At 46.8% G+C, this 19657-nt stretch overlaps 1 protein-coding gene across 9 annotated transcripts in view; it reads left to right on the forward strand.

Moving 5' to 3' along the window:
* Window positions 1–19657, forward strand: part of LOC144719638 (IgGFc-binding protein-like) — a 112930-nt gene that overhangs the window by 12712 nt on the left and 80561 nt on the right. For 8 of the 9 annotated variants that reach the window (XM_078595766.1, XM_078595768.1, XM_078595773.1 and 5 more), the window contains 14 exons: window positions 2302–2399; window positions 2555–2731; window positions 2914–3116; window positions 4332–4476; window positions 5431–5484; window positions 5920–6041; window positions 6149–6293; window positions 7146–7267; window positions 7360–7504; window positions 8010–8045; window positions 8324–8565; window positions 9800–9974; window positions 18414–18522; window positions 19151–19248. In XM_078595766.1, the coding sequence (XP_078451892.1) occupies window positions 2302–2399; window positions 2555–2731; window positions 2914–3116; window positions 4332–4476; window positions 5431–5484; window positions 5920–6041; window positions 6149–6293; window positions 7146–7267; window positions 7360–7504; window positions 8010–8045; window positions 8324–8565; window positions 9800–9974; window positions 18414–18522; window positions 19151–19248 (1871 nt within the window). The remainder of the gene's footprint in view (window positions 1–2301; window positions 2400–2554; window positions 2732–2913; window positions 3117–4331; window positions 4477–5430; window positions 5485–5919; window positions 6042–6148; window positions 6294–7145; window positions 7268–7359; window positions 7505–8009; window positions 8046–8323; window positions 8566–9799; window positions 9975–18413; window positions 18523–19150; window positions 19249–19657) is intronic. The other variant, XM_078595767.1, reaches the window with a different exon arrangement.

Raw genomic sequence — 19657 nt, forward strand, 5'->3', positions numbered from 1 at the left:
ATAAAATAGTGACGATCAAGATGGCAGTTTATAACTTGAAGACAACGCATTCTCCTGGTCTGCCATCTCAGTTTCATCAACCTAGAACCAATGCAGAACTCGAGACCCTGGCACCAACGTGGATGGCAGAGGTGTTGATGTTCATCACACAGCTGCCAAATAATATTTTGCACTCAACTACATCCACATGTTGATTCTCAAATCATGCTTGGACGTGCCTGCGACATTTATTGACCAACTGGCAAATCTTTCTTTGAGCAAGGGCTGTTTCCCAGACTGGTTCAAAATGGCACAGGTAACACCGCGCCTGAAAAAAAGTTGTCTAGAGCCATAGTGACCCTGCAAACTATCGCCCGATCTCAAACCTGAGTACAATTTAAAATGCGCCTATGTCTGATAAGGTTACTTCCCTCCGTCGCTGCGAGGGGCAGATTCAACCCATTGCAGTAGGCATACCAGAAGTTCCACAGCACTGATACAGCTTTGCTAAAGATCACTGATGACCTCTACAAGATCATTGATGACCAGTGTGCTGCAGCGTTGGTTGACCTTGATCTCTCAGCCACCTTTGTCACCATCGACTATGACATACTCATCGGGTTGCTATGGTAAAGGTTCGATGTATTGGGTATGGCACTGGGGTGGATTGAGTCATACATACATGGTCGATCATTGTTCGTCAAGCTGGGTAACGAACAGTCGTCGCCTATGCCATGTCTATTTGGCGTACCACAGTGGTCCATCCTCAGACTCTTCCTATTTTCAACATACGTCTCTCCGATCGCTGATGTCACCTCATCTTATGACATCAAGTTCCATCAATATGCTGATGATACGCAATTGTACACTGCAGTGAAGTCAAAGATTCCACGTGAGCTGTGCATGTGTAGATTGCATGAAACAAAATACTGCTTAATCCAGAAAGAGAGGAGGTTCTGCGGGTTGGCACTCAAGCTCAGGGGAAACAAATGTGGGAGGATGAGGTATGGCGGTCGCAGACTTCAGGATTCAGTTTTCTGCTTATCTAAAGTGCCTTGGCACCATACTCGACCAGAATATGCCGTTTGATCACCACGTGCAAAATATTGTTAGGTCCTACAATCTGCATATGAAGGCTCTATGACACATTCTAACACGATTGAATCGTGACACAAACAACACGGGTGGCGTGTATTACAATATCGACAAGGCTTGATTATTGCAATTCACTACTCTATGGGACGTCCGGAAAACACATTACCAAACTGCAGCGTGTATAAAATAATTTGGCATGTGTTGTGATGGGTACTGCAAGATTAAATTATGTCTGTCCAGTGCTCACTGAGCTGCATTGGCTTCCGATTGCTGAACGATACATTATAAGGTTGTACTTATTATACACACAAAGTGCTTGCCACAAATTAACCACAATACCTTGCTGATCTCGCTAAGGAGAATAAACCATCTTGCAAACTCCAGTCATTCACACAGTTGCTTTTGGCCAACCATTTAGAAAGACAGTCACTGTATCACACGCTTTCAGATCCGTTTTTGCGGCCTTCTTGAACAGTCTTCCTTCCGATATTAGGAAGCCACTGGAGCTACGCACTTTTAAATATATATTGAAAACTAATTCATTTCGAAATGCTTTTTAGGAATAGTTTTCTGTCCTTCCCCCGCACCTCTGATTAGAATGGTTGGCTGCATATGGTGCGAAAGTAATTTCAGCGTACATTTTCATCTGAAATCGTGTTCATCAATGGAGCACTTTTTGTTAATTTAATGTTTTACTGGACAGTTTTGTAAGTGGTAATTATCAGCAAATCTAATTTCCCGTTTTTTATGATAATGTTTTTACACCAGTCTGTCATTCAAATTGTGTGGCATTAGAAGACTGCCAAATGCATGTCACGGTGTAATTTATGCCCATGGATAAAGCCGACCATTCAATCTCACCCTCTGTTGTGGAATACCATGGAGTTTATGGATCTTGAATTGCGTCTTACCTCGACCCTAGCCTCACCTACATTGATTCATTCCCCCTGTAGACTCAGGCACAGCCAAATGTCCTGCACAGGTTGTGAAAATATCTTCTTAGGTTTTTTCGGTAAAGTCAAAATATCCCTGTGTGGATTGCAGTTTGTGGAATTGAAAACATCCATCATTCAGGTGGGGTGGATTGATGGCCAAATTAATTAGAAGATTTGTGTCCCATGTCTCTGATTCAGTTCGAAGAAGTCCAAGGTACTCCTGGAGACAATGCAAATATGATGAACGGAATTATGTTGATGTAGTAAGAGTTTGTTTTTGTTTTATTTGTAGCTGCGTCATTGACTTTGAGCCTCCAGTTCCCTGTGATGCAGGAGAACAGGCTAAGTTTGAATCGGAGGAATTTTGTGGAAAGATACATGATGTCAATGGTAAGTTCATTCTGTTCTGAATATTGAATCCTTCATTTCCTTTTCAACATTAAACAACTTTGTTTCAATTAACATTCCCTAATAACATATATGTTGATGATTTTGGTTACAAATGCTGTTGTGATGTAACTGATATTCATGTTGCTTGTGAACAGGAGCATTCCAAGAATGCCATGCAGTGGTCAATCCAGAGCAATTCTTCATCACCTGCGTTCTTGACCAGTGCTGGATGGATGGGAACGAGCAGTTCCTCTGTGCCTCCATGCAGACCTACGCTGACCAGTGTGCCCAGCATGGGGTCATCGTCATGTGGAGGAACGACACCTTCTGCCGTGAGTGCACATCTGTCTGAGCTTTAATCCGTAACACATCACATTGCATGAGACTGGGCCTTGTTTTTATTTTGTGGAAGCACAATGTACATCTGTGTGGTTTGTTCATTTGTATAGCTGCTTGCAGTTGTGTATCCCCATTGTAATTGATCTCTGAGTATGTTTATCATTTGTGTTGACAGCGCTCGAATGCCCAGCAGACAGCCACTATGAGAGCTGTGCCCCATCATGCCCAGCCACGTGCAGCAATGTGACCCTCCCAGGTGCCTGCCAGCAGCCCTGTGGGGAGGGCTGTGTCTGTGACGAGGGTTTTGTCCTCTCAGGAGACAAGTGTGTCCCTCAGGATCAGTGTGGCTGCATGGACCACAACGACTTCTATCACCCAGTGGGTTAACCCTTCACATCATGTTTCTACGACAACATTTTACTTGAAAATCTCAATAATCAATGAGTATATTTTTGGGTATAATCAAGTTTCAGATTAAATTAACAATGGTGCCCTATTGGCCAATATTATAGCTTATGCATTCTATACATTGTATTTTACCATTGACACTCATAATGCATTTCAAACCATAGAGAGTGTTTTGTCATTGTTCATTGAAAGAGTGATCCAGAATCCAAGTAAAAATCAGCAAATTCTTCTCTATGATAACAATCCAATACTTTGGATCAAACCACCCATATCAAAATGTATGTTGAACAACCTCTATCATCTAAAGCCACGCCAGTTTAATTTAAACAGGATGGGTGTCATTTACCCAATTCAACTGGGTTATTATCTCCATTAAGCAGTGGTAGATTAGATGTAATTGGGAAGAGGCTCTAGGCTTCAACTTTCGATTGTGTTGCAGCTTCAACTCCCCATGCATCCTAGCGCTACCATCCTCTTGCAAACTCCATCCATTCCTGATTTCTAAATTAAATCGTCATCTTCATCAGCGGTGATCTTTGCATGACTGGAGGAAGGCCACCTCAAGATGCCACCACATCTTAATGCTGCAAATTACCACAATCCATCTTTCTGTGCACACCAGCTGATCTCACTCCTCAGTCTTATCGGTAGTCTTCCTCTCATATTTGATGACGTTAATACAATCATATTCATCATGTAAATTAAGAGAAATGAGCCTCAGAAAATTGTTGAAGAGCTTAACAAGGAAACTGCAAAGTTGTACTGAAGATAAATACGAGATAAACTAAAGCCATATCAACAAGTTTGTTGAAAAAAATCTAAGGGACACAGGTGGAAAATATTTAAACGAGCATGTGTGATGAGTATGTGTGACACGACTGCTGGACCGGCCCACTATCCTTAACTCACTTTTGTGGCTGCATTGTGTGATTTGAAATCTATCAATGTTATTAAGAGTAAACAAATGCACTGCCTTTAATATGTTGAATCTGTACACTCATGTATCGGCTTCATTCTCAGATAGCTTGTCAAATGATATAGCAATACTTTACTGGATTTGTTATATGGAAATGAGTATGTTTGTGCCGTCTAAAAAATATTACTTCTATAACATAATCATCATGTGCAATTGTTTTGCTGTAAATAACATCCAGGATTCCCAACATTCATGTGTTTTTTTTGTAGCTTGGGGACAGCTGGTTTGCAACACAGAACTGCAGTCTGCATTGCTCCTGTGGCGCTGCTGGAGGCGTGGTCTGTGAGCCCTGGCAGTGTGGAGCCTCAGAGAACTGCAGTGTGCAGAACGGCATTTTCGGATGCCACAACGTTGGTAAGCTTTCACTTAATTTAGTGTCTCGATATGAATGTGGATTGTACACATCCAGAATGCGCGTGTTGTATTTTAATTTACCATCCCGTTGGTCTCCCCGGCTGCAAAAAGTCCCCAGTGTAAAATTCTATTTGGCTCACAGTCCTAGTGTTGGCCCATTAGGTTATTGGTTGTCCACAGAAATAAAGATTGCTGCTGCGCTTGATACAGTTTTGCTCAGAGATCGTAGACATGAAGCAGGATCATTAAGTTATTCCACTGTTAGAGCATGTGGCCTTAATACAAAACATAATCAGGTAGTCTACAGGGGACTTTACCGAAAGAACCAAAGAGTATTGATTCCTGCAGTTACGAAAGCTTAAAATCAGGATTGATGTCACCATCCCGGTAAAGCAGGTTTGATTCCAGATTGTATTTACGTTGAGAAGTTAATTAGGTTTGCTAAGCCTGCAATGACCACCGATGTTCTAATAATTCAGGTGTATACAGTAAGGTCTCAGAATACGCGGGCTCAAGAGTACGCGGAATCGCTCATACGCGACCGACGCCGCTTCATACTTAACACTTGCGACTCGACACTGTCGCGACACACACGGGGTGGGAAGTGAAGAGTCAAATCGCTCCCAGCCATCACGCCAACGTGGATTTGACGGCGTCTAACTGAAGTGCCTGCGCAAGAACCGAGTCCTAAACAAATATCATGTTCGATCTGACCTGATTGCTTCCAATGATTAGTGAATCATTAACTGTACAGTACTGCACTTTAACAAAAATGTATGTACATTTATATACATTTTATATATCCTCATATTTTATATATACACTCGTTTCGGAGAAACGAGGGTTAGGTGCACGGAACCTAACCCTCGCCGCATACTCTGAGACCTTACTCTTTCTTGATGCCGTGCAAGTCATCTGCAGCAATGAATATGCTGTGTATGTTTCTCTCCACAGCCGTTGACACAACTCCATCCACCATTCCCCAAACGATTCCCCCATTACATCTTGGTAAGATGCTATTTATTACATATTGGTCAATACATGTTGCATGAAAACTATATATTTTTGTGCATATTTAACAACTTTGCTGACATTTATTCTCAATACATTTTATATTAAATAAGAAATGAAGGCTAATGTCAAGAGTTTGGTCTATAATCTTAAATTAAGTGACAGTGAATAAAGGCTTCAAATGCTACCCTGCATCTTCTCAACACATGTCCAAACCATCTAAGTCTGCTAAAGCTCTAACATCTTCATTCCACCTCCTTTCACTTGTGAGAATAAAATACAGGTCTTAAAACCAATTCCTATATTTAAGCTTTCCTTAGTGGCGTGCACAATAAGCTATTCAATCCGGCGAAATTATGCATTTCTTGGCAACTGATTGTGTTATTGTGTGTGGGTTTGTGGCCGATGTTTTTTCATTGTGTTACATTACAGGTGTGCACTGGACGCAGTGGTTTGATCACGACAACCCCCATGAGATTGGTGACTTTGAGACAGTGAAAACACTCAGAGAGGAATATCCTCAACAAATCTGCTCCAATCCCATTATAATAGAGGTGTGTATTAAGCTGGTGGAAAATATTTCAATGACATTTTTTTTTAAAGGACATGAATGTTATTTATTTGTATACGAACATATGTACGCACATTTTGCCGAAAATAGGCTAGGACACTGGATGGAATTCTTGCTGAGGCGACTGGGCAAGTTTTCTACAGTAACTCAACATATGGATTTCAGTGTTTTAACCACCTCCAAGTGGACGGAAAATGTCATGACTATAAAGTCCGCTTCCTGTGTTGGGACTATGGTGAGTTCTGGAACATCTGGGCATTCTATGGTGGATACAGAATTTTAGAGAAATGCTAACATGTATAACATAATTAGTATTGCATTGCATGGATTAATGTGTGCATACATGGATTAATGTGTGCATACAATATTCTTAGTGTGGACGTGGCTGTGTTAATGTGTGGCTAAATCATAATGGCAGATAATGTATACTTCTACATTGTGCAATGGATGTTTGCAGGCATGATTTATGTTTGTGCAAGCCCATCACTTCCTGGGTTTTTATTTTGGTATTTTATAGTGTATAAACATGGACAATACTACTTTTGTTCAAAAATTGGTGTGGCTGACCAACAACTGCACATGTTACGGAAAATTGTGATGCCAAAATTTTAAACAATTGTTATCAGTCTTGATTTGAAGTTTTCGTGACTGCAAGAATTCATACTCTTTGGTTCTTTCGGTAAAGTCATGTAGAAAGAAAAATAAATAATAGATCACAACGTTTTGATCGCAACAAAGAGCATCGTCTTCAGGTGAGAGAGAGAAACAAGCCGAAAAAGAAAGAAAGAAAAAAGATGAGAAAGTGTTAACTGTTGTGTTAGCCGACTCTCTGAGTTGCATTACATTTCTAAGTTTGCTAAGTTTTATTTCTCATCTTAGTTTCTTTCTTTTTCGGCTTGTTTCTCTCTCTCACCTGAAGACGATTGCTTGTTGTTGTGATTGAAACGTCGTGATCTATTATTTATTTTTCTTTCTACGTGACTCTACCGAAAGAACCAAAGAGTATAATTCTTATCGGATTCACCATATTTAACGATGTCGTTAAGATGTATATGCACAATATATTTATAATGCTGTTTCATAACAGATGGACACTGGACACAGTGGTTTGATCGTGACAGCCCAACTGAGGATGGAGATTTTGAAACACTGCAGTGGCTGAGACATGAATATCCTGATCAGATATGCCCCCGTCCTGTTGAAATAGAGGTGAGTGTTAAGATATTGCAACAGTTGTTATGATCTTATTTTGTAAAGACAGCTGATGTCTATTTCTAACTGAAATATTCACGTACAAACAGGTTATGACACTGGATGGAGTACCAGTTGAGCTGACAGCAGAAGTTACCTTCAGCAACGCAACATATGGATTCGAGTGTTTTAACCACCTCCAGGCGAATAATCAGTGCCATGACTACCAAGTTCGTTTTCTATGTGGGAAAAGGGGTGAGTATTGAAGACCTGTTATTCGTAGTAAAACATTAAAGGCTTCATATTAAGCACAATTGCCTAGCTAACTAAGAGTTTCAAAGATATATCATCATGTGCTGCATATGTTGTTTGTAACAGACACATTTTTTACTTTTCCAGACGATCTTTTGGGAAACAATTGCCCAAGCTCTTTGGACTGGGCTGTGTGTATATATGTTGAACTTCTTTCACTAATCGTAATAAAGCCATGGGCCTTCTTACAATGGCATCGGAATGTTCAAAATTAGAGGTGCAATTGTTAAAATATGACTCGACCCACAGATTTAACATAGAAAAGTGTAGTTATATTTATTATTTTATTGTTTCCCTTCTACGTGACTTTACCGAAAGAACCAAGAATATGAATCCCTGCAGTCACGAAAGCTTTAAATAAAAATGTATACCAAGTAGTATGGGGTAAACAAACAATACGTTTTAAACATTGCTTGTATAGTTTTTACTTTTATTGTTTTTTTTACAGACATCACTGCAGCTCCGTCCGGAGCTCCATCATCTGGTAATCAGAGACTACACAGCACAATACCATGTATTTATTCTCACATAATTCCAGTGTAAATATACAATATCGCATTGTCAAAATAAACAAACTAAACATTTATATTTGGACATCATTTTACATCTTCTAGATAAATGAAGGTGCAAACAAAAAAAAATGAACGTTAATTTATATACAGCCCAAATAACAGAGACAAAACTGTGATGAAAACGAATAGTTAAAATGGTGGCATGGACGGTCACCGTGAAGTGAACGGGAAATTTGTGAATTTCTTTCAGTAGCTGCAAGATGCTTGGTGACGGGAGACCCACATTACACGACATTTGATGGGCTCTTTTACGACTTCATGGGCGCGTGCATCTACACAACAGCCAAGCTGTGCAACATCTACTCCTCCCTGCCCCACTTCAACGTGGAGACGAAAAACCAGCGCGCCAGCCCAAGCATATCTGTGCTCCAAGATGTTTATGTGGACGTATACGGACACAGGATAACCATGACTGCACGGGACACCCTACTGGTTAGTATTACACCTCATGATAGCACTGAGGTTTAAAGCATCAGTAATATGTGACTCTGGTTCTTTTGGTAAAGTCACGTAGGTATAAAATAAAATAAAATTAAAATAAATCACGACGTTTCGATTGCAACACAAGCAATCATCATCAGGTGGGAAAACCACAGCAATAATTTTTTTTTGCCAAGTTAATTGCATCCCCAGCGTTTGGCATTGCTGCTGCATTGGCATTGTTGCTTCATTGGCATTGTTGCTGCAGTGGCGTTGTTGTTGCATCCTCCCCCCGCGCATCCTCAGCTCTCTCAGCCTCCCACTTCCAGTCCCGCCCACTTCCCCCCCTCTCTTACCTATATAACCTCTTACCCACTTCAGCAAAACATTTTCTTGCTGTGGTTTTCCCACCTGATGATGATTGCTTGTGTTGCAATCGAAACGTCGTGATTTATTTTTATTTTATACCTACGTGACTTTACCGAAAGAACCAGAGAGTATGGATTCCTGCAGTCACGAAAGCTTCAAATCTAGTAATATGTGAGTTAAATGTTACATTATTAGCCTATTAGTTTGAGCTAGTGTAACAGACGGTGCAATTATACATCCACGTTGTGTTGACGCATGCAGAGGCTAATAGGAGGCACCAACCTAAGCCGAGTGTATATTCCACCACCAATTCATCTGTTATTTCTGCATTCTCACTTAACTCGCTGGTGCTTGGCTTCTAAGAAAAGAATGCAACATTTTCCTGGTTGTAATTCCCTACTGCCCACAATGGCAGTTCCTCCAAATATGATCTCACAGGCTGGAAATGGCAAATTGCGGCAACATCTTCATGATAACAGTAATTAGTAAACATCCTTAGACCATCATCTCCGGATGCTCAGGAACCCGGTTTATATTAAGGTGGCTGCCTGAATCTGAATTGAGCATCTCAGCAGAGGTGTCTTTTTAGATGTGCCCTCTTAACTTGAGTCCAACCTTCACCATTAAATGAATGTGAGCCTTTGTGTTAATTGAAGGTGGCTTCATACGATTCTGCCACTTACTGCATGAACTGTACACAAATGCTCAACAATGTGGTACTCGGGTAATCTCAATTTTTAATTAGCAGTAATTAAAGACCATTAACCAACCAATAATAAATCTAAATTTATATTTAGACTCCTGAGATGTACAAGCATTATTATCAAAGGAAATCATTTCCTTAACACTTGAATCACTCATATGCTATAATCTACAGTTGGATGGGGAGCGGGTGACACCCCCACTGGTGTTGCCGGGGATGCACGTGTCTCTGAGCGGCTCATACCTTGTGCTCATGACCAACTTCAGCCTCACGGTTCGGCTCGGTTGGAATAATCAAGTGGAGGTGTCTGTACCAATGGATTACGCTGGGCAGCTCTGTGGACTCTGCGGTGAGACTATGATCAAAATGTTCATGAGCATTATTGAAACCTGACTTGCGGTAGCATCAGTTACTAGATGAAACATTCCCCTTCAAATTGAAATTAATTGAGAATGGAAAGGTTGGTAGTGAATCCTATAGTTCATCAGCTTGTGATATGAACCTTATGGCGGTACCCCGGGGTACCATAGTACCCCGGCTCTCGCATAATGTCCGTGGTGCAGTCATTATTAGTCTGTTAATAGTCGGCGTTGTGGCAATCGACTCATCTCGACGAGCTGTGCACGATGCACTATTCAAAGTTGAAATTCTTCTGTACAACTGTAGTGACTGTGATTGTCACTGTGTGGTGCCGGGCTTACAAAGCCACGGCGGATAATGTCTTGGCATTACGTGTCGCCCGCTTACTGGGCATAGTACCAGCCCTAGCGAAGCTTGGGTGAGCGTTGGTTAACGCAGAGGCACCGCGTACAGTGTGCGGTGTGGGCTCCGGGTGAAGGAGCGGGAGGGAGTGTCAGCCAGCCAGGGTTACGTTGGGGCATGATACACTGGTTGACCTGCCGACACGTGACCGGAAGATATTGGAGGGTGGCAACATGAGCATTCAACACCCAAGTGTAGGTTGTGTTATGTTACGTTGATTTATTGAATGAATAGTGTTGCTCCCAAGGTAACGTCTGCGACTCAGTTGGACTCACTACACAACTGTTAAATGATGGGTGCTTCATCGGCCAACGAGATAAGCTAGAACCACTGGGATATAGATTTTAATCTAGGTTACAGCCACTTATCATTTAATTGGGTTATCAAGTGCATTTGATTGTCTAAGCCCAGTCACCAATGACTATATATGTGTAGAGGTGTTACGGAGGGCTTAACAATCACACTGGGCGTGGTTATGCCCATACGCCGAGAGGCGCTTACATCGACGTCCGCACCGTTCAGCCTGGGGGGCTGACACGGAGCTGGGATCCCCCACGGCCCCACCCCTCAGTGGGGGAGCTGCTATATAAGGCGGTGAGCCGGAGGGCTCGGGGTTCAGTGTTCAGCCTTAACCAGTGAAGCAAGAAGACCTGCTAGATAGGCCCTGGGACTCCCCTGGCTCGCTGTCCTTCTCAGGACCGACCAGGGCAAGCCAGTGGCGTGGCCCCGAGAGCCCAGAGCCGATGCTCTTGTAAGAGCCGGTCTGGGGACTCAGGGTGCCGTAATCCCAGCTTAACCAGGGCTGGGTTAGCTAGCCTCCCCTAGCCCAGTAGTGGAGGACCTAGGAGTAGGCTAGCTGTGACATAGAGTGTTGATCTCCCAGTTATACGGGTGAAGGGGCCGATACCCCTTCAAGTGTTGTACATCTCGGCCTGTTATGTACTTTGTGCTTAATAAATAAGTGTGCCTCCAACTACATCGTCCAAGTCTCCTGGAATCTACTACAACTGGCGTCAGAAGTGGTCTTCTAAGGATGGATAACAAGACGGACGGCTCGTACCAGGGAACCGGGGGAGGAGGAAACCTCGGCCGACTCAGAGCCCGAGATTGCGGAGGGCGAATCCGAGCAACCGGGGCCGAGTCCATCCACACCGCAACGGCAGGACGGATGGGGACCGTCGGCTGATGGACTACGGCTGGCTCACTCCCGCCTGGCGGAGCTACTCTACGCAGCAGCCGCCACGTTGGAGGAAATTACTCGCCTGGGGGCTGGAGGAGCGGCACGGGGCGATGACGGACGACACGTGGCGCCGGTTCCCGCCATTTCTACGGGCCTGGAAGTCGGATTTGCTGCCATCAGTTCAGTGGGTGCTGAGGGCGGGGCCGGGCTACGTCAGGCGACCGACTCTCGCCAACCAGGAACCGCCACGTCATCAATGGCGGCCAGCGTGTCACCAGAAGAGCAACCGCCGATGCCACCCGCCCTTCCCGCCAAAACTGTACGGAGTGGCGGGAACGACGGGGCGCGATCTTCAACTGCGGACGCCGCGTTACAGCAGCGATTACCACCTCTCAAGGAGTTCGTGGGGAAAGACGGTGACTGGGGAGGCTTCCAAAGGCGCTTCCTCGCTCACCAAGAAATGGCACAATGGACGGATGACGAGGCGCTACGCGCGCTACCGGCGATGCTCGACAGTGACGCCCTCGCTACCCTCACCTCGGCGCCAAGAGCGAAGCGCGCCATGCTGCAAATGGCGCTTCAACTCCTGTCTGCAGTCTATGGACCACCTTCGGACTGCAGGCAGCTGTTCTACGATCGCCAGCGGGGCGCCAAGGAATCGCCTTCGGCATACCGCACAGCTCTCCTGGCCCTAGCGAAGGCGGCTTTCCCTCGGATGGACGAGGAAGGGGTGGATTCCATGGTGGCAGAGAAGATACTGCTGTTGGCGGACGATTTGGACATTGTCGTCTTGGCGCAAGACGACACGGAGATGTGTTCCCTGCCAGCCGCGCGGCACATCCACGCTAACTTGCTTTCCCAGCGTCGCAAGGCCAGCAAGGCGGCGGCCGGGCATACCATGGCTGCAACCACCCTCCCATCGGAAGAGGTCTGCGCTGTGGATCGCCCGATGGAGTGGAGAGCCGGGGGACGACCGGCTCGGGACGGACCGAGCCGCCGGGATCAGCCCAAGCCGTCTGGGGCGCTCACGCGCTGCTACAACTGTGGCCTCCGGGGCCATGTGGCTTTGGGATGCCGGGCTTCTCGACAGCGCGGGGCGACACCTTGGCCGGACGTCGCGCCTCTACCCAAGCCTCACCAGCAAACTCCGGCGAGTCGTGGCACCCCACATGTTTGGCCTACGCACACACCTATGACACACTCACGCACTGCAACGAACGGGGGTCAAACATTGCCTGTCGTCGCGCCGAAACGTACCACAGTGGGGAGTGCGTTCCAACCGGGCCAGTGGTCCGAGTTGGCCCATCGTGTTGTTGCCACGTCGTCGGGGTCGTCGGTCGTTGTGGGGCATTTTGATGGGGTTGAGGTGCGGGTCTTAGTTGATACGGGAGCATCGGCAACTATTGTGTCCGATTTGATTTATAACATTCTCCCCGTTCAAAGCCGTCCTTTGCTCCCCGTTGATGTTCCATGCTACGCTGCTAACGGGGGCTCGCTGGGCATTATCGGACAGATCTGCGTGCAAATTTGTATTGGGGACATAAAATTATCCGGCCCCATATTGGTCTCCTCCTCGCTGGCGGTTCCGTGCCTGTTGCGGACGGATTTCTTGGCCAAAATGCCGATTCGTATCTTGGTCGACCAGGGTTGCATCGAACTCCCGTCGGGCCGACGTATGATGTTTTTGTCCTCTCCCGCTACTGTCCGTACGGCATTTGCGACGGTACAGGCGCTGGTGGCGAGGACGGTACGCGTACCGCCGGGAGCTCAGATGCTCGTGCCTCTTAGGCTGCGGCGACCATTTGCCCAGGGCGTTGGGGATCGGGGGGTTCTGTTGGGACCATCTAGGGCCGGGGTCAACGGACCCGATATGATAGCGGCCCAGACCATTGTAAAAGCGGACGGGGATCCCTTCATCGCGGTCCTCAATGTGGGATCGCGAACGGCTGTGGTTCCTCAAGGGACCGTGCTTGCGCATGCGACGCCGGTACCCTGTGAGGAACCGGTTATTGGTCAGGTGAGCGCCGCACCGCCGGCGCGACCGCATTCGGACCGTGACGAGGGGTGGCTGGATGCGCTTTGTGCGGGATCATCGGACCTGTCAGACTTACAGCGTGAGAGGCTTCGAATCCTCCTGCGCGAGTTTTCCGACGTTTTTAGTCAAAACAAATACGATATTGGGTGTACTAAACTGCTGCGACACCATATTGACACGGGTGACAGCGCGCCAATCCACCAGAATCCTTTTCTGTTGAGTCCCGCCGAAAAGGATCATGTCAAATCGGCCGTAGACGACATGCTGGCTGCGGATATTATATCTCCTTCTACCAGCCCTTGGGGTGCGCCGTCTTGGTTAAAAAACACTACGGCTCATTGCAGTTTTGTGTCGATTTTCGTCGCCTGAACAAGATTTCTGTAGCCGACGCATACCCGCTTCCTCGGATGGATGAATCGCTTGATGCCCTGGCAGGGGCGCGGTTCTTCTCCACATTGGATTTGTTGTCCGGGTTCTGGCAGCTCCCTCTGGATGATGAATCTAAACCGAAAACTGCTTTCCGTACGCCGCACGGCCTTTTCCAATTTAACCGGTTACCGAAGGGGCTACATTCAGCGCCGGCAACTTTTCAGCAATTAATGGAATTGGTCCTGGCGGGGTTGCAATGGGATTCATGTTTGATTTACTTAGACGATGTCATCGTCTTTAGTAAAACATTCGATGAACACCTACAGAGGTTGCGTGCCGTTTTTCTCAAAATGTGGGTTGCTAATTTGAAATTCAAGCCCCAGAAGTGTAATTTGCTCCGCGAATCGGTGCGGTATTTGGGTCACATTGTCGGGCGTTCAGGTATTGCCACAGATCCCGCCAAAACGCAATGTGTCAGCTCCTGGCCGACGCCCACCTCGGTGGGGGAGGTCAGGACTTTCATTGGATTCGCGTCGTATTACCGTCGGTTTGTCGCTGATTTCGCTACGATTGCGAAACCCTTACATGCCTTGACATCCAAAGGGGTCAAGTTTCATTGCGGTAAGAAGGAGGAGGCTGCTTTTCGCTCCCTCCGGGACGCCCTAGTGGGGGCTCCGCCGTTGAGTTACCCTGACTTTACGAAACCCTTCTTGCTCGATACGGATGCAAGCAACACGGGCATTGGGGGCGTGCTTTTGCAGGTTGTTGGGGGCGTAGAGCATGTGGTTGCGTACAGCAGTCGGGTGTTGTCTCCGGCGGAACAAAGGTACTGTGTTACCCGTCGGGAACTATTGGCGATCGTTTACTTCATTCAGTAATATCGCCCATATCTGTACGGTCAACGTTTCACCGTCCGCACAGATCATGCGGCGCTGCAGTACGCCTTGCGGGTTCAACAGCCATCGGGCCAATTGTCTCGATGGTTGGAGATTCTCCAGGATTTTGATTTTGAAACTACTTATCGTAAGGGCGTTTGCCACACGAACGCAGACGCTCTGTCGCGTTTGCCGCCCACCTCCGAGTGCGCTTGCCTCCTGGGTTCGGGGCATTGCAGACCTCCGAATGTGATCGCTGATTCGGTCCTTGCGGCCGCCGCTGATGCGCCTTCGGTTGTCGGTCCTATTGAGCATGATGGGAGGGATTCTTTGCTGGGGTTGTTGGTTGCGGAGTGGGGGCGCCTCCAAATGGAGGACACCTCCCTCCTCGCTTTGCGCCGTCGCATCAGGGGAGTTGGTCGGGGGGCGGAAAATGTCGACTCGTGGGGGTTATTTCAAGGTCTTTTGATGCATTGGGACGGGAGATCACGCCGCCACCGGCTGGTGGTTCCTTCCGCATTGAGGGGTAGAGTGGTGTGGGCTGCGCACGAGCGACTCCTTCACCTGGGGACTCACAAAACCCTTGCCATGCTCCAGCTGGATTTTTCTTGGCCGGGCATGGCAAGGGACGTGGATGACCTTTTAGGGTCGTGTACTCAGTGCGCGCAACGGAAGCCACCAGCGCGGGGGTCCAACCCACCATTGCAGTCTATCAAAGTCTCGTTGCGCTTGATATTCTGGGCCCATTCCCCGCTACACCTAGGGGAAATAGATACCTATTGACCGGGGTAGAATATTTTAGGCGATGGCCTATGGCCTGGCCCCTCGCCAACCAGTCGGCAGCAGCCATCACGGAGGCCTTTGTCCAGGGCTACGTCCTCGACAAGGGTGCTCCGGAGCGGCTGCTGACCGACCAGGGTAAAAAAATTTTGGGTAAACTTCTCCACGAAGTATACGAGCTCCTGGGAACGAAGAAAATTCGTACCTCCTCGTCTAAGCTGGTGCGGCCGTGGCGGGGGCCCGTGGAAGTGGTGCAGGTCTTGCGGCCACAATGTGTGCGTATCCGGTGGGGGAAGCGTAGGTGGTTCGTGCACCCCTCCAGGTTGAAACCGTTCGTTGCGCCCCATGTTCCTACCACACACACGCGTGGCCAAACATGTGAGGGGTCCACCGACTCCCGGAGTCCGACTTCGCTGCTTTCGCCTAACTTGCCACCAACTGTTCCACCTCCAGGTGCACCAGGATTGACGTGCTCACGACCGCCAACCCCTCCCGGGGGGGTCGGGGGTCGCTCGGCAGGGAAACCTGACTCTCTCACACCCGGACTGTTGACACTCACCACTGGGCCAACCGGGGTTGCCCCTTGTGACGGCCCCGCTGCAAGAACGCGCGCCAAAACGCGCAGACTTTTGTGAGGTCGGCCGCTTATGCGGCCCTTGCGGGGGTCGGGGAGTGGGGGGGGTCCTGGAAATTGTATATATGTTGGGTTTTTACGGGATGCGGTATTTATTCGGGGGGGGTGCGTCAGGTTATTGTTCTCTTTCTTGTTGTTCTTGTTCATTGTTGTTCTTGTTAAATTATGCGAGGCACACACGGATTTGGGGGGATGCATCTTTATTGAGATTTTGTTGCAGCCGGGACGGCTGCGGGCTGTACAGGGGGGGGGTGATGTAGAGGTGTTACGGAGGGCTTAAAAAACACACTGGGCGTGGTTATGCCCGTACGCCGAGAGGCGCTTACATCGACGTCCGCACCGTTCAGCCTGGGGGGCTGACACGGAGCTGGGATCCCTCACGGCCCCACCCCTCAGTGGGGGAGTTGCTATATAAGGCGGTGAGCCGGAGGGCTCGGGGTTCAGTGTTCAGCCTTAACCAGCGAAGCAAGAAGACCTGCTAGATAGGCCCTGGGACTCCCCTGGCTCGCTGTCCTTCTCAGGACCGACCAGAGCAAGCCAGTGGCGTGGCCCCGAGAGCCCAGAGCCGATGCTCTTGTAAGAGCCGGTCTGGGGACTCAGGGTGCCGTAATCCCAGCTTAACCAGGGCTGGGTTAGCTAGCCTCCCCTAGCCCGGTAGTGGAGGACCTAGGAGTAGGCTAGCTGTGACATAGAGTGTTGATCTCCCAGTTATACGGGTGAAGGGGCCGATACCCCTTCAAGTGTTGTACATCTCGGCCTGTTATGTACTTTGTGCTTAATAAATAAGTGTGCCTCCAACTACGTCGTCCAAGTCTCCTGGAACCTACTACATATGTATAAAAAATTGCAGGTTAAATGTTCAATTTTATTTGGCTGAATAGCAGATCTGTCATGAGAAAAATCTCATCGCTGCACACACATTCATACACAAAACTCATTAATTTGGTTTTAACTTACTTTGTATTCCAGCATTGAAAGCTTAAAAATCGGTTTGACTTTCATGGGAAAAGCTCATCGCAGGGTGCATGGGAGAGTTCGACCACGAGTTTGTAAGACATCCTGCATAAAATAATAACAATTCGCCTGAGACTTCCAAATGGCTTCTTCGTCTCATCATATGGCGCTACGACCTTGAAATAAATTGGACAGAACAAAAGATCCCTTTTTTTCCGTTTCACGTGCACAGTTTATGGCAAACGGGCAGCGAGCCTCACTCATCTTTCAAAGGGAATTTAGCGACACTCTTGCACCACGGTACCCCACAGTACACCCGAACAAAATCGCTACCCTCAGGGGTGTAAAGATTCACTCTACTCCCCCACCCTTCACTCCCCGAAAAAATAGTGTCCCAGAAATAAAATATTTAATTGCCTCGGCCATGTTGTATTATTTGCTACTCCGGGGTACCGCCATCAGGATCATATGACGGATGAGACACAGCACTTTGTGAAATGGATTGGCGAAGACACACAAATCCTATGTGGAGAAATAAGAGAGTAAGACAGTTCAGAACATAGGGTCACTGATTTGGGCATTTCAGAAAGGCTAGAAACATAAAAGTACTGTAGAAGAACACAACACATAGCAGCAGTACTGTAGCAGAGGCAGCAAAGAGATGTGATGAAGACAGTCCAGGTGCTCAGACAGAGCTACATCATCCATCGGGAGGACAGCGCTTGATTTAGTTGCACCAAGCAGTTGTAGTGCTCACTTTGATGCACCATCCCTGAGGTGGGAGCATTACTATATTTTAGGCAGACCATTGATTTGTTAGTGTTTTGAGTTAAAGCTGCTCAACAGATTGTGTGCAATCTTTTGCTTCTAGAATCCATGATTTTAAAATGGTCCAGCCCCTTGTGAATCCACTGCTAGATGAAGGCCTCTCTAAGTTGCGTCGGTCATGGGGGTTGTTTGACCATACTTCATGCTGGACACTGCATGTTGCAATGGGGCCCAGGACCGTTTCATATATCACTCACCACTCATGTTAGCCCTGGCTGGCAAAGTTTTCTTTTCATGTATTATTTGTCATTTTGTAATGTCACATAATCTTACAATTCCAAATGTTTGCTCCTTATTTTATGAGGAGCAGTATTCTGGGAGTGAAGCCACACGTTTGGTGGACCATTTGAATGTTGTTGTCTTTTGAACAGGAAATTTTAATGGTGATATTGAGGATGACTTCCTAATGCCAAATGGATCATTGGCTGCTTCCGAAACCAAGCTGGGAAACAGTTGGATATCAGATAACAGCTCAGCTGAGTGAGTGATCACTCACCTATTTTGCATCTTTGTTCACGAAAACTGCACTTTCTGTTTGCTTTGTGGCTTCATTGACAGTTTCGCTGGTGGTAAATTGCTGCATCCCATTTCACGCTTTTTACGATATTTAAAATTATTTTAGAAGTCAAGATTTGTGCCGCTCAATCCACTCAGCACACATAGAATTTGAAGAATCTGCCAAATACACGTCATTGTGTATTTTCTGCCCATGGACAAAGCTGATCATTCAGTCTCAGCCTCTATTGCCGAATGCCATGGCTCTGTTCATGGACTGGTGGACTATGAATTGCGTCTTAGCTTCACTATAACCTCACCGACTTTGATCCATTTCTCCTTGTGGACTCAGGCACAGCAGAATGTGCTGCACAGGTGGTGCAAATACTGCTGCGTGGATTGCAGTTTGTGGACCTGTGATAGGTTCTAGAAAGCACCCATCTTTCTGCCTAAGTAGGGAGGATCGATATTCACATACATTATATTTGGGTCCCTTGTCTCCGATTTAAAAATGGTTACAGTAAGTGACCGGTTTTTCTGAAGGCAATGCAAGGGTGATGAATGGAATGATGTTGATGCGGTAATAAGAGTTTGTTTTTTGTTTTATTTGCAGCTGCGACGTTGACGTTGAGCCTCCAGGTCCCTGTGATGCAGAAGAACAGGCTAAGTTTGAATCGGAGGAATTTTGTGGAAAGATACATTATGTCAATGGTAAGTCCAGATATGTATGACTGCTGAATGCATAATTTCCCTTTAAACAACTTTGTTTCAATTCAGATATAATACAGAAATATACGTTGATAGTTCTAGTTTAAGTTGATTGGTTTAGTTTTACTCTATGGGATGTCTAGCAAAACATTAGCAAGCTGGAGCATGTTCAACGGGTACTGGAAAATCCGACCATGCCCATCTATTTCTCGCTGAACTGCTTTGGCTTTCTGTTGCTGAACGAATACATTACAAGTTCACACACACTACACACAAAGTGGTTGCAACACATATGAACCACAATACCTTGCTGATCTCATCAAGGATCATAAACAATCAGGCATCCTCACAGCAGCTTTTGGCTAACCATCGAACAAAGATGGCCACTGCATCAAGGGCTTTCAGATGCACT

Source organism: Lampetra planeri, chromosome 6 (assembly GCF_965212315.1).
Source record: "Lampetra planeri chromosome 6, kcLamPlan1.2.h2, whole genome shotgun sequence".
Lineage (NCBI taxonomy): Eukaryota > Metazoa > Chordata > Hyperoartia > Petromyzontiformes > Petromyzontidae > Lampetra > Lampetra planeri.